This window comes from Podarcis melisellensis (assembly GCF_964234715.1).
Source record: "Podarcis melisellensis genome assembly, chromosome: 3".
In the NCBI taxonomy this organism is placed as follows: domain Eukaryota; kingdom Metazoa; phylum Chordata; class Lepidosauria; order Squamata; family Lacertidae; genus Podarcis; species Podarcis melisellensis.
In genome coordinates, this window is record NC_138530.1 from 32,823,279 (window position 1) to 32,836,709 (window position 13,431).

Here is a 13,431-nt window from a genome sequence, read left to right on the forward strand (position 1 = left end):
CTCCCTGGTGGATAGGTGGCTCTCAGTGTGTGTTTGTTTTAGCTTGCTGGCTCACTAGTTGTTCAGGCATCCCCTTTTACTGGGAAGTGGTCCTGTGAAAAGGACTTTCTGGAGCAAAGGGGAGGTGGCACTGTGAGAGTCCTCTGTTTGGCATTCTAGGAGTCATTTTTCAGCCACCTGTTTCTTGCTGTAGGGGAGTTACACTGGGGTGGGTGGAGTGACTGTGGACATGATGCCTCAACTTCACTTGCCATCTATAGGATGCTGCTTTAACCTCAGAAGGTAAAGATGTTCCTACTGGCTGGGGCTTCCAAATGTTGACCAGTAGAACTAAGCAGCGAAACAAAAATAAAAATATTTTCTCTTACATAATCAAGGTGAAATTCTTCACAGCAATGCTGAAACTCATGCTTCTAATACACTGTGTGAAAACCCATCATGTTTTTCAAACATTCAAGTCCTGTACATCTGTATGATTTCCTTAATTGCAAAGCCAATGTGCCATTCTCTTTATACTCTCAGCACCTGGATAGGAAATGAGGGGTGATCCAGCTATTGACACCTATCATGTGAATCTTCGTGAGGTGAGCATATCTACATGTGCCATTTGTGATCTAAAAACACATTATTAAAGCAAACAAGCGAACAACAAAAACTCTTAACTTTTCTCATGTTTTGCCACAATCCAAAAGGGAGATTTTTTTAAAAAAATTAAAAAACGTAACTGGTACTTCTAATCGTGTGGGCATTAAGATCCTTTGTTGCTATTGAACAATCGTGTTAAGTGCTGACTCCCTGTTTCCTATCTTGTGGATGGTTTGGTACGTGTTCATGTTGTAGGCCAATCCAGTTTCAAACATGAGATTGCCTACTATCTGAACATATTACAAACCATTCACAGGACTTCAATACAGCCAGCCTTAGGTGAGCTGCTGACAAAATATTTGTTGAAACTTCATGAAAATCCTTTGCCATAATATTTACCTCAAGATCAATTCAACTGATTTTCATTGAAACCTGTTTCAAAATACATGTTCAAAACTTGTTTCGAAGCTTGTTTAAAAACTGAGGTGTACAAGTTTAATCAACAGACAGAACAGGCATATAAAAATGAAGTATAATAGAATAGACCCAAATTAACATCTTTTGTTTTCTCATTCTGCAGGTCAGAAAATTTGCTGATACTAATAATGATTCTCTCACAGAAAGGGAAAGGGGGAAAGAGCTAAAGAAAGGCCAATATGAACCATGTAATGAGTGGGGACTTTCAAATTTCACAATTTATTTATGGCAAGGCCATGTAGGGATCACAGGCCACGGCTTTTAGCACGACAATTTGCCCAGCTATTTATAGCTCCCGAAAGGCTCAAGAGCTATAAAACGTGATTGGTTGGCAAATTATTTTGCAGAGACATTGTATATGCTAGCTGCCAAAGAGAGAAACTCTGAAGATACATTCAAAAATTAAAAATTCACATGACTGTTCTTTCTCCTTTTACAATATAAGTGCACAGTGTATTAACCAACCACAGCATTAAGACAGACCAATGATTCTCATGCAAAATCTCCTCCCACTTTTGCAAACCCTGTGGCACATTTGAAAAATGTCCACAAACTTAACCCCCCACCCCACAACATACACCAAATTTAGTCTCTTTCTGAGTTGCGTAATTTTTTACTAAAAAACCGATGACATGCAAGTTCCAGCAATTCAAGCCCACCAAATGCTTTTTGTTGCATAACAAAAATGACAACAAGAATCACAAAATACCACCGCACAAAGCTGTACAAGTATAGCAGCACAAACATAGCCAGTGTGAAAGATGTCCAGTAAAAGAGTGAAATGCACTTAACAACCATGACCCTGAACTCAGATTTACAGGGTGGAATTTTGCTTCTTCCTGTTGCATCAAAGTATTTTTTGCCTTCATAAAACAAACGAAGCCTTTCTTCCTTTTCTTCCCAGCGCTTCTGACACCAAAGTTGCAGTTCTTCCCGAGAGGTTGGCAGAGACTGTACTGGATACCTCTGGACGTGAAAATGAATCTCCTTTGGGAAGTTTCCATACAGAAGATGCTTCTCGGTTTGAGGAATGTTTTGAGGATATGCCACTGTTATGTCATGGATAGCATCAAGGTTGTTGCCTAGGGGAAAATAGATAAAGACTATGAATACAGCTAGTCAGTATTCACGGAACTGAGCACTGATTAGATACTGTGAACAACTGAAACCAGAATACCGAAAAATCTAGGAGATCCATTATAAAATGTCATTTTCTGTCTTCTAGGTCCAGGAAAATAGGCCACAAACCTTTAAGATTATGTTTTGCCATTTGCGTTCTCCTCTTCAATCAAAAGAACTTTGAAAATCTTATCTATTTAATTCCAAAAATTCAACTGAAGTGAAGTCTGCAATTTTCATCCCACTTATCAAGGAGTATTGTATTGAATTCAATACAACTTACTTTGGAGTAGACATTGTTACGACTGCAAGCTAAGTCATCTATGTATCTTCTATTGCTGCTTCCTTTTAAGATGGAAAGTGGTCTACACTATTATTTACGCTCCGCGTATTTGCACCAATGCTCCGCGTATTTGCTCTGCGTATTTGCACCAATGCCAGCTCTAACACAGTGCACTACTTTCTTGCCTAACAGTGTCCCACTGCTTTGAGTTACTTTTCATTCAAAAAGATGAATAAGTTAAATAAATAATAAATAGCAATACAGTGGTGCCTCGCAAGACGAAATTAATTCGTTCCGCAAGTCTCTTCGTCTTGCGGTTTTTTCGTCTTGCGATGCACGGTTTCCCATAGGAATGCATTGAAAATCAATTAATGCGTTCCTAGGGAAACCGCCTTCAGACCAGGTCCGGGGACAGTCTGTCCCCGGACCTCTTCTGAAGGCTGGGGGGCGGGGACAAGGGCTTTTCTTCCCACCCCCAGCATTTTAAAAAACCTGGGACAGCGGAGGACTTCTCCGCTGTCCGGGGCGATTTAAAAGCCCCTGGGAAGGCAGGCAGGGGGGACAAAGACTTTCGCCCCCCGCCCGCCTTCAGAAGGTGTTCCCGCCCCCCGCCCGGCTTCGCAGCAGCGCTACGAAGCCCAGCGGCTGGGGCAGGTGTTCCCGCCCCCCCACCCCGCTTCGGAGCAGCGTTCCGAAGCGGAGTGGCTGGGGCAGGTGTTCCCGCCCCCCCGCCCAGCTTCGCAGCAGCGCTACGAAGCCCGGCGGCTGGGGCAGGTGTTCCCGCCCCCCACCCCGCTTCGGAGCAGCGTTCCGAAGCGGGGTGGCTGGGGCAGGTGTTCCCGCCCCCCCGCCCGGCTTCGCAGCAGCGCTACGAAGCCCGGCGGCTGGGGCCGCTTGCTTCAAGAGGTCCGGGATCTCTTTTGAAGCAAGCGGCTGCGGAGAGACGCGATCTCCCCGCAGCCGCTTGCTTCAAAAGAGGTCCGGGGGCAGCGGGAAGAGCTGCCCCCGGACCTCTTTTGAAGCAAGGGGCGGTGGGGAGAAGCGATCTCCCCGCCGCCCCTTGCTTCAAAAGAGAAGACCCGCTGTCCCCGGGGCAAGCTTCGTTTAGCGAAGCAAGCCCATAGGGAAATTCGTCTTGCGAGGCAACTCAAAAACGAAAAAAACCTTTCGTTTTGCGAAGTCAGCTTGCCTAATTCAATGTGGGTGCCACACTCACTGGATATGATGTTTAAGATAAGCTGTGCCAGCACATTAATTTATTTTGCATTTCCTTTTAAAACTTCAGTCTGCTGGCTGGGGTAGAGCTGAGTGCATTAGAGATTTAAAACAATGGTTGTTTGGAAATACAGGCCAGCTACTTCAGGAGGGCTTTTGTTGTTGTTATAGTTGCACACATACTGGAAATGGGCAACATGTTGCATAGTTGGGTATAAAATATCTCTCTCTTTGCTTTCAAAATTCTGCTCTTTGGCATTTTTGTCAAATATTTCCATCGGCATACCTCTCCCATGTCATCACAACACTGTTGCCATTCTAATGAGAGTATATGCTTTGTAGTATTGTGACTGCGTACTTTTGCTATGACCTGGTTCTAAACATTTATGTGCTGGCATAGGATTTTATTTCCACCTTCCTTTATCATTCTGTCAGATGTTATGGCCCGGAAGTAGCCAATGTGGTGTCTTCCAGATGTTTTGGATTATCATTCCCATCAGCCCCAGCCATCATGGCCAATGGTCAGGGATGACTGGAGCTCTAGTCAAAAACATCTAGCGGGTGCCACACTGGTCCCCTATGTCATAGGCTCCTTCTGTCCCTGGATATCCCTGATATTGATTCATTTTTCCTCTGCCTTGCTGAACTAACATAGATTCTAACCCTTTTGGACCACGGATCATGCCATTTCTGAACATTATACAGTACCCGGCATGCAGCTGGTGTTATGTGTTATACAGTGGTGCCTCGCAAGACGAAATTAATCCGTGAGGCTCTTCGTATAGCGGTTTTTTTGTCTTGTGAAGCAAGCCCATTGACAGCTTAGCGGATTAGTGCTATTAGCGGCTTTTAGCGGCTTATCAGCTTAGCGGATCAGCTGATAAGCGGCTTAGCTGCTTAGAAAAGGGGGGGAGGGGAAAAAACCCGCAGGAACTCGCAAGACATTTTCGTCTTGCGAAGCAAGCCCAAAGGGAAATTCGTTTTGCGAAGCACCTCCAAAACGGAAAACCCTTTCGTCTAGCGGGTTTTCCGTCTTGCGAGGCGTTCATCTTGCGGGGCACCACTGTATAAGGAATAATAAAAGTAACTGATGACTGACAGTCTTAACATCTTCTCCGGGGCTGTTTCAGCCTCTGTGTGCATGATTCCCAGTTGGCTTACAAAAGTTGTGTTTCATGGATTGCAAATACCCCTCACCCTCCTTGCTAGGTCCCTGTGGTTAGTTGAAGGAAAGCAAGTTTTCACACACAAATGATAGACTATAAATTAAAGTAAAGCTTCAACTTTGAGCAAAGTTACTTGACATTTCATCAAAAATCCATTGAAAATATTTATAGAGAAAATGTCAAGGATGGAAGTGTTAAAGTGAATCTCTTACAGAAATCTAAAATGTGAGGAAGGTACCCCTTCCCCTTTTCTCCAAAACATACAGTGCTCCTTCTGTGCACTTCACATATTTTTCTGGTGCTACCACTCTGCTACAAGCTGAAATCTATACTCAAGTATGGCAGACAGCTTTCAAAGAGCCTCCTGATGGTACATCTGAAGAAATACGCTAGCCTTTAGACATGAAGATCTATGCTGCTAAAATCACCAGCGAGACTGCCTTGTGGTTCTGCGTGACTTTTACTACACTTTGAAAACTGCAGGAAAACCACTGTTGAGTTTGACTGAGGTCAATGTAAGGAACGGAAATTACAACTGAATTGTCAATCTTCATGTGCTTCAGATGTCACTTATGAGAGCACCTGGAATGAAGGATTGGCCCTCCATCCAACATGAATAGCATACACCTGCATACTTTCTTGTCCCAACAAGTGGGGCTGTGCCCTCTCCTGCAACAGCCTGCATGAATTTTCAAAGCACGGTAAGCCTTCATTTGAAAACTAAGAAAATGTAAATGAGCCTTAGCAGCAGTAGCTGTAACAATGCCTCGGGTGAGAACGAAAACAGTTTTCAAGTACGCCTGAAACGTCCTAAGATCTGTCTCACAAGAAAGGCTCTTTGTGATCCATATTAAGTGCTGTTTTTCTAGAAAAGAAGAGGTGCCGGAATTCACCACAAACGCCTCGCTTGTTCTCTTATAATGGCAATGGCGCCCACCTGAGAGGTGCTGGAACTGAGTTCCAGCAAGTTCCAGCTGAAAAAAAGCCCTGTCCGTAAAGAATGGAAGTTATTTTTATACGCAGTAATGGCAGCAAGAATATTAATGGAAACAAGAAGAACTACCTACGACTGAAGAATGAAATTAATGGAATACGCAGAACTTGACAAATAACAGGAAGGATCCGGAACCGATGAGACCAGAGATTCACTGAAGACTGGATTAAATTCACAGATTATATGAAAACTACATGTGATGACCAGATAACGTTTGTAAGCTTTCAGGAAGCTCTGTAAGAATGTATGGTAGAAATATTGTTTAAAAAATAAGGTAAATTAGGATATTATTGTAGTGCAATATTAAATTAAGAAATGTGTAAGAAGTGATTAAGACGGAGAATTATCAGACATGTTGGTGGAAGTAAAAAAAAAGATGTTGGTGATAAATTGGATGATTTGTTTTGTAGTTTCATATTGGAAAACTAATAAAAAATATATATTAAAAAAAAGCCCTGCCCGCATTCTCCTGCAGATCCAGAACATTCAGTCTTGTTAAACAAGATCTACTTGTTAAGGATACAGAATGCACAATCTAAAATTCCTGCAGAATAGAGCTCATACTAGCTTGTCCTCAGTGCAACTCTTTAAGGCCACATTGCTTTATACATTTACCTCATACAAAGTCTGACTGAATCCTTCTGAGTAAACATGCATAAGATTTCACCAATATATTTGATTTCCAGAATATTTGCTTTGTACTTTCTCTACTATAGTACATTGAAAATTCCTTCCTTCCTTCCTTCCTTCCTTCCTTCCTTCCTTCCTTCCTTCCTTCCTTCCTTCCTTCCTAGTATAACCAGATTATGAACTGCATTGTACCTGCTGCTATTATTACTTGATGAACTTCCCACACTATAGTAGGGGCAAACCAAATAATGCCATTACTTAAGTATGTGTAATAAGGTAAAGAATAAAATATACTCTCTTCTTTAGTGTAATGTCATATAGGATAAAAAGCACAATCTCTTCTTTAGCACAATATCTCCCACAATCTATTAATAACAGGGATTTCATATATATCCCTACACTGGTTGGTAACCTGAATTTCACTGATGCCTTCTTTCCTTGGACCACTATTTATCCAGCTTGGGACTTAACACATCATTCAGATCATCTGTCTACACAATTTCTTTATTTGTAAAAAGTTAGTCAAAATTTTACAAAAATGAAGTGAAAAATCTTGCCTGTTCTAACATAATCTTGACTAATGGAGTCTTAATAATTTAATAGAATGAATCTACCCTCCGAATGAATGTACTAAGCAGAAGAATGCTCTTTGTATCTGGAGTTAGCACACTTCTAAGAACAGAGCAACTCAGAAAACAGAAGCATCAGTATTCCACTGCTGGCAAACTAATAGGAACTCATGCATAACAATTCCTAATAAAGATAAAGCACTAGAATGGGCACTGGCTCCAGCTACTTAGAAGTTACTAAGCAAAAGACAATCCAGAAAGCATTATTGTCTGGCTCCTTTCTATTAATATTTCTTTTGACCTATTTGCATTCCACTTAAAGTCGCTCATATTTCAGGATATACAGACATCACATCTTTCTCTCACTAATTACAATGCAAAGCTAATTGTTTTAGGCATTATGTCTGAGGCCAGCAAAAGGCAACTCCCAAAACTCTAACTAAGCTTGTGACCAAAGTAAAAGCTTCCCTAATAAATCACTCTCTTCAGTTAAATGCATTTTCAAAAGCAAACAAAAGTCACTTTTATCGCATTGGATTTTTGAAATTCTCCTTTTATTAAAAGCATCTTGCTTGAATTTACACAAATTTAACTTCATTGGTTAAATTTCTATCTTACTATCACGGGAAATTATTCATCCTTGGCACATATCAAGCTCTTAAGATGTATCTGAAAGCTTTTCTTTACTTGGTTTATGAAAATAACGCATTAATCTTGTGAGGTGGCTAAAAAAAAAAAGCCAGTGGGTGAAAAAATCCAAACGATGTAGTATGGAATGTAGGTTTGCCTGCAAAGATCTTGGGAAGCAGAAGTTAAGACTTGGAATGGTCAAAATTACATTGTAACCGGCTTATTGAGGTGGAATCCAGGGCAGCATATGCCTTCCAAATGGATCACCAAGCTGGCTGTTCTCTTTGCCTAAACCAGGAGAGTTTGTCAGCCCAAGGGCTACAGTTGGAAACCTTCCCAGAAGCCACATGCCAGTTTGGGCAGAGCAATGGACATGACGTTTACCTATGTATAGTTGGGTACATTCTAGGTGCACAAAAGTTGGAGGTTTCTACCCCTGCCCTTGCCCTTCATCTCTCCATCCATGAAAGCAAGAGACATGACACTTGAAGGATCCATTCAAGCCAGGCCAAAACACTTGAGGAGAGTGCAAAGCACAGCTGGTGGGGGGGTCCAGAGGGTGGCAATATGTGGGAGTGGTGATGCAGGACTTTTTTTTAGGGGGGGTGTGACCTATGAGGAAGGGGTTGGGCAATCTGATGGGGGAGGGGAGGGTGACTTGTGAGTGAGATGGAAAGGGGAACAGGTGAGATGCGAGGAGATGGGGAGGAGGGCTTTGGGGTGAGTTGTAAAGAGAAGGGGGTTGGCAATGGGGTGGGGAGTGAAGGGGGTAGATGGGGTTGGTGGACAATGAAAGCAGAAGCCACAACCTGTCGTTTTTTGGGGAAACAAAATCAGTAAAGGAGGCATATACTTCAAAAAGCATTTCAGTAATAACATCAATAACATAACACAGCAACCTGATAGCTCAGTTGGGAGAGAATGAGACTTAATCTCAGGGACATGGGTTGGGGAAAAGATTCCTGCATTGCAGGGAGTTGGACTAAATGATCCTCATGGTCCCTTCCAGCTCTATGAGAATGTAGGTTTAAAGAAAACTGGGTGAAACCAAGCCTTAAGCATCTAGCTCACTGCCATCCCCTCTTCAGGCTACGATAAGCCTGTCCATAGAGCAAAGACACAATTTGCAGGATTAAAACCCAATCATTCAATCCGGCTTTAATGATACCATAGTGAAGCTACTGAACATTATACAGGGTAAACACTCTGGTTGTCAGGAAAGTCTAGCTATCAAAAGCTGTGATGTGTCCCTTCTGGCAAGCTATGTAAATGAATCTGCATGGAAAATAAATAGCACTTTTGCCTTCTCGATTGCATGTTTATCAAAAGGGTTTGGGTGTCTTGCAGTCCGTACAGACGAATGAGGTTGTACTGTACTCCTGGCATCTTGCCAGAACAAAATCTAACTGCCAAAAGCTGATGAAACCTCTGCCAAAGGCCAACTGCGAGGCAAGGAAAGAATCCTAAATGCGCGCCTAAGAATGTCATTGTGCACTCCTGCCTTTGCAACAAGAAGCAACTTCACCAGATATCAGCAAAGAGTTCAGCAGGACCCTTATTATCTCCCAAGCTTTCTTTACATGACAAGAGATCTGCCACCTATGTCCTGAAAATTTGTAACCCTGGCCAGACTGATAATGGCTGTTGTTTTTTTTTATGCACCCCAATCCTATGCAAGTTTAGTCAGCAGTAAATTCCTACTGCTTGTATTACTGTGCCAAGTAAGTAATTATTCCCACTTAGGAGTGCAACCTTTTTAAAACTCATTTTTTTCTGTCCCACCCTTTAGGCTAGGGGTGGGGAACCTGTGGCCCTCCCGGTGTTGCTGCATGTGCCATGCTGGTTGACATGGAGGGCAGCAACATCTAGGGGTCAATCAGTTCCCCACCCCTGAACTTTAGGCCTTTATTTGTGTTTAAAGTTCTTGAGAGGCTGCGCACTTCTCCTTTCCAGTGCCGACGCTACCTAGATTGTTAAAAAAGCAAGTGGACCACTGCGTAGTTATTCTTCTTCCTCTCTTATGAGATACGAAATAAGGGCTTTCAAGCTTATTGTGTCCAGGATAACATGAATTTGAGACATTCTTTGTGCAGAAAAGCCCTTCATTTGCTCCAAAGTTCAAACAATGTCAACTGACCCCCCTCCCAAATACAACTGTCCTTTGAAGGCTGCCTTTTGTGTGCTGAGAAAGGATTCACTGAAGAGCAACGGCTGGGCACATAAAGGATATGGGCAACAGGACAAAATCAGCTGTTGTGATGTGTAATATTCTAACTCAGGGACTGCATTCATCCTAGTGCCAACCTGGCAGCTGCATTTTAGCCTTCATAGCAATGCTTCTCTTTCTCCTGCAGCTTCTGAAGTGCTATTCTATGAATTACAAAGCGAATGAGCTATAAATAAAGCACAGACAACATACAAAAAGTGGGATAGGAGAAGGTCAAAAGGGTGGAAAAACAAGTTATTTTCAGCCTCTTCAGGATGACCAGGCAGAACTGACTCACGGACTCTGTTTATCTAACTCAGTTTACAGGCTTCACAACTGCACATTTCTCCCAATTATGCAAACTTGTTCCCTTCTCAGGACCACATAATTTTGAATCTATGTAGACAAGCTCTCACAGCCATCGCTGTTAACACAGTTATGGGACGTAAAATAAATGGTGCATGGTCAAAGTTAGAGCCCTTTGGCAGCTTCAGTCCACATGCATGGCCTACATAAGTGACAATGCCCCCCTTCACTTCAGTGTACAATGGACTGTGTGAAACACTTACTGGCATTGAAGCAAATGCGTAAATCCATGCCACGTGGAGAACTTGCATGTGTGCTGCTGTCCCTGAATGCACACATTATTACAAGGTAGAAACATTTAAACTGATTTTGGATATTAAATCGTGATACCTTGCCTGCGTCTGAGGCAGGGAAGCTCAGGACTGAGGTCTCTTTATCCAACCTTCCACACTCACCCCAATTAACTCCTCTTCTCGTTCGCTCTCCTTCACATCTCAAATTTACATGTGGTGCTCTGCCTACTTTTGCCTCTGCCCCTGTCTACCCCTGGCATACAACCCCGAAAGGTTGACCAGAAGCATAGGTGCCAGCTCCCCCAAAGTTTGTTGGGATGGGACCAAAACCACCAATCTTGAGGGGGTGGAACAGGCTGAGCCCATCCTCTCCCTTCCTCTTACGTTTATCCCGCAATCCCGCCTTGGGAGATGCCACACGGCCTGGCTGGAGGTTGCCTCAGGCCGTGCAGCACTGGAAGATGCAGTGAGTACTGACACAGTCTAGCAGAACGTCGCTGCACAGCCTGGCAGGAGGACACCCCAGGAGGCAGTGTGGGTTGGAGCAGCCTGGCTGGAGGTTGCCCCTGGCCACACAGTGTCTGAAACAGTTACGTCACACACACATGCACCCCCCACCCAACTCGGCGCCTCTGACCAGAAGGGAATGTGGCACTCAGACTGAAATAGCCCTGTTCTAAGATTTAGGAAATGAGTTCTGACAATAGGCCCATGTCCCGCACCTCCTCTAAAAAGAACAAAACCCTTTGCTCATATGATCAGCGTAACAACAGAGTCACTACCTCACACAAAATCCCTCCTGTTGCATGAAAAACCCATGAATGTGCCTCAACATTGTCCTGTTCATGAAATTAGTCTGCTTGTGTGAACCATTAAATTCCAGGGGTGAAGGCCTATTGCTGCAATCAAATCCAGCATGCCACGTATTTGACAATAGTATTTGACAATAGTTTTCACGTTGCTGAACGTCCTGGTTCCCCAACTTGCTTCCCCAACAGCTTGTGGGTCAGGGACTTCCCCACCTGCCCTTCTCTGTACAGTGGAACCTTGGTTCCTGAACAACCTAGTTGCCAAACAAATCGGCTCTCAAATGCCACAAACCCAGAAAAGAGTGTTCCTGTTTGTGAACGTTTTTTGGAAGCTGAACATCCTATGTGGCTTCCGCTTGAGTAGAGGAATCCCCTGCAGCCAATCGGAAGCCACGCCTTGGTTTTTGAACAGACTCCCAGAGCAGATTAAGTTTGAGAACCAAGGTACCACTGTATATAGTTATAACTTTTGTGACTTTCTTCAATGAAGGAGGTCTCTATCTGCAATGTTCCTATGGACATCGGTCGGTGATTTGTTCTCAGCATCAAGGAGGAATTTTTACCTGCAGGCAGATTGGCTTAGGTCCTGTGGGGTTTTCACCTATCTCAGAGCAATGGCTGTTTTTGATTCCCCACAATAGCGGAAGGGGCAGAGCTTCATTTTTCATGAAGGGAATTCATGAAGTTGATTCTGGAGCCAGAGTTGAATGGGGTAGGCCACAACACATTTTGGGATGAAGTGGGCTACTTCCCGAGGTAGCAAATCCAGAACTGAACCAAATCTTGATGGTAGTGCATACTCCTAGTTTTTTTTATAATAAAGTGGATTATCTCATTTAACATGTCCTGAATTATGGACAGTTCAAGTGTTTTTGTTTTTTGTTTAAGTGAGATAATCTGTAGGTAATAGCAAGAGTTAACATTGCCTGACAAACCAGTGGCCTTTGCTACTCTTAAGAAGGCTTAAGTATCTGCTATTTGTAATTAGAGGCCGTCTCAAAATCTTATTCAAAGAGAACTCACAATGGAAGTCTCATTGTAAAATGGGAGATACCACCCCCAACCAGATATGCAGGTAAGATTTTGTTGCTGCCAGATACTCCATGCAAAAATTCATTTCTGCACTTTTCATCAGTGCCCCAACTCAGCCACTAGAGAGTTCTCTTTAGCTGCTCAGGGATCTTCACAACTGTATCTCAGACATCATTAAGGACCCTTCTGGCCCTTGGTAGCTTAGGAAAACAGCTATAAAATTAAGAACCGATTCATTTACAATATTCACTAATATGACAGATTAGCTGCAGCAAACAAAATAACAAAACAGTTTTTAATTCAGAGAGCTTTACTGTGAACAGCAAGGCTATTAACATTAGCTAGGATCCAAAGAACCATGCAACTAGCTCCATTAGATCAGTGGGTCTTTAGAATAGTGCTGTCCCAGTGGAGATAAAAAAGGGTAAGTTTAACAATAAGTTTAAACTAGGAACACTGGAATTTTTCTAATGACCTTCAAGCACATAGTCGACATTTGGGGGATTCGGGTTCAAGTAAGCTCTGAAAATGACTGCATAACTCATGAAATGGCTTCTTATGGGTGTTTTTGTTTTTATTTTGTGAATCTTATCCCTCCCAAGACATAACATATACTGGCTTTACTGGAATGATACAAACTGCCAAACTGCTTAATGAGCAATTATTGGAAAGAAGCCATGAGCAGATTTTAAAACTTTTCTTTTTTCACCTAGCATGTAAACTGTGGTATAACTGATTGTTCTCCTCTGCTTCATAATGCTTACATCTTACACATTTTCTGTCAAAACCATTTGAAAATACAACTAATAGTAAGGCATTAACTTGTCATCCAATCTAAGATGACTAATTTTGGAGTTTAATCAATCTCTTAAGCTCTTTCCTTAGTTATTTAAATCAAATCAGACGGAATCTGGCCCATGCTCCTTCAAGCAGTTAATGCTCTGCCTAAAATTCCTTGCTGTTTCATTAAAACTATTCAAATAAGTTGTGTTAGTAAGTGAACATTCCCAGCAGAGCTTGGTGAGCATCATACACAAACAAGCTCATCTATGTGCCTCTGAAGGAAACCAGTTTCAGAAGGATAAACTATTTGTGTTTCAATGTGCATCCAGTTCCC

At 42.7% G+C, this 13,431-nt stretch overlaps 1 protein-coding gene across 1 annotated transcript in view; it reads right to left on the reverse strand.

Annotated features, from left to right (window-relative positions):
* Positions 1–708: 708 nt before the first annotated feature.
* The window catches only part of LCLAT1 (lysocardiolipin acyltransferase 1), an 88,268-nt gene continuing 75,545 nt past the window's right edge, over positions 709–13,431 (reverse strand). Inside the window, exon 6 of the mRNA XM_081904289.1 lies at positions 709–2,144. Coding sequence (XP_081760415.1) covers positions 1,648–2,144 — 497 coding nt within the window. The 3' untranslated portion in view covers positions 709–1,647. The remainder of the gene's footprint in view (positions 2,145–13,431) is intronic.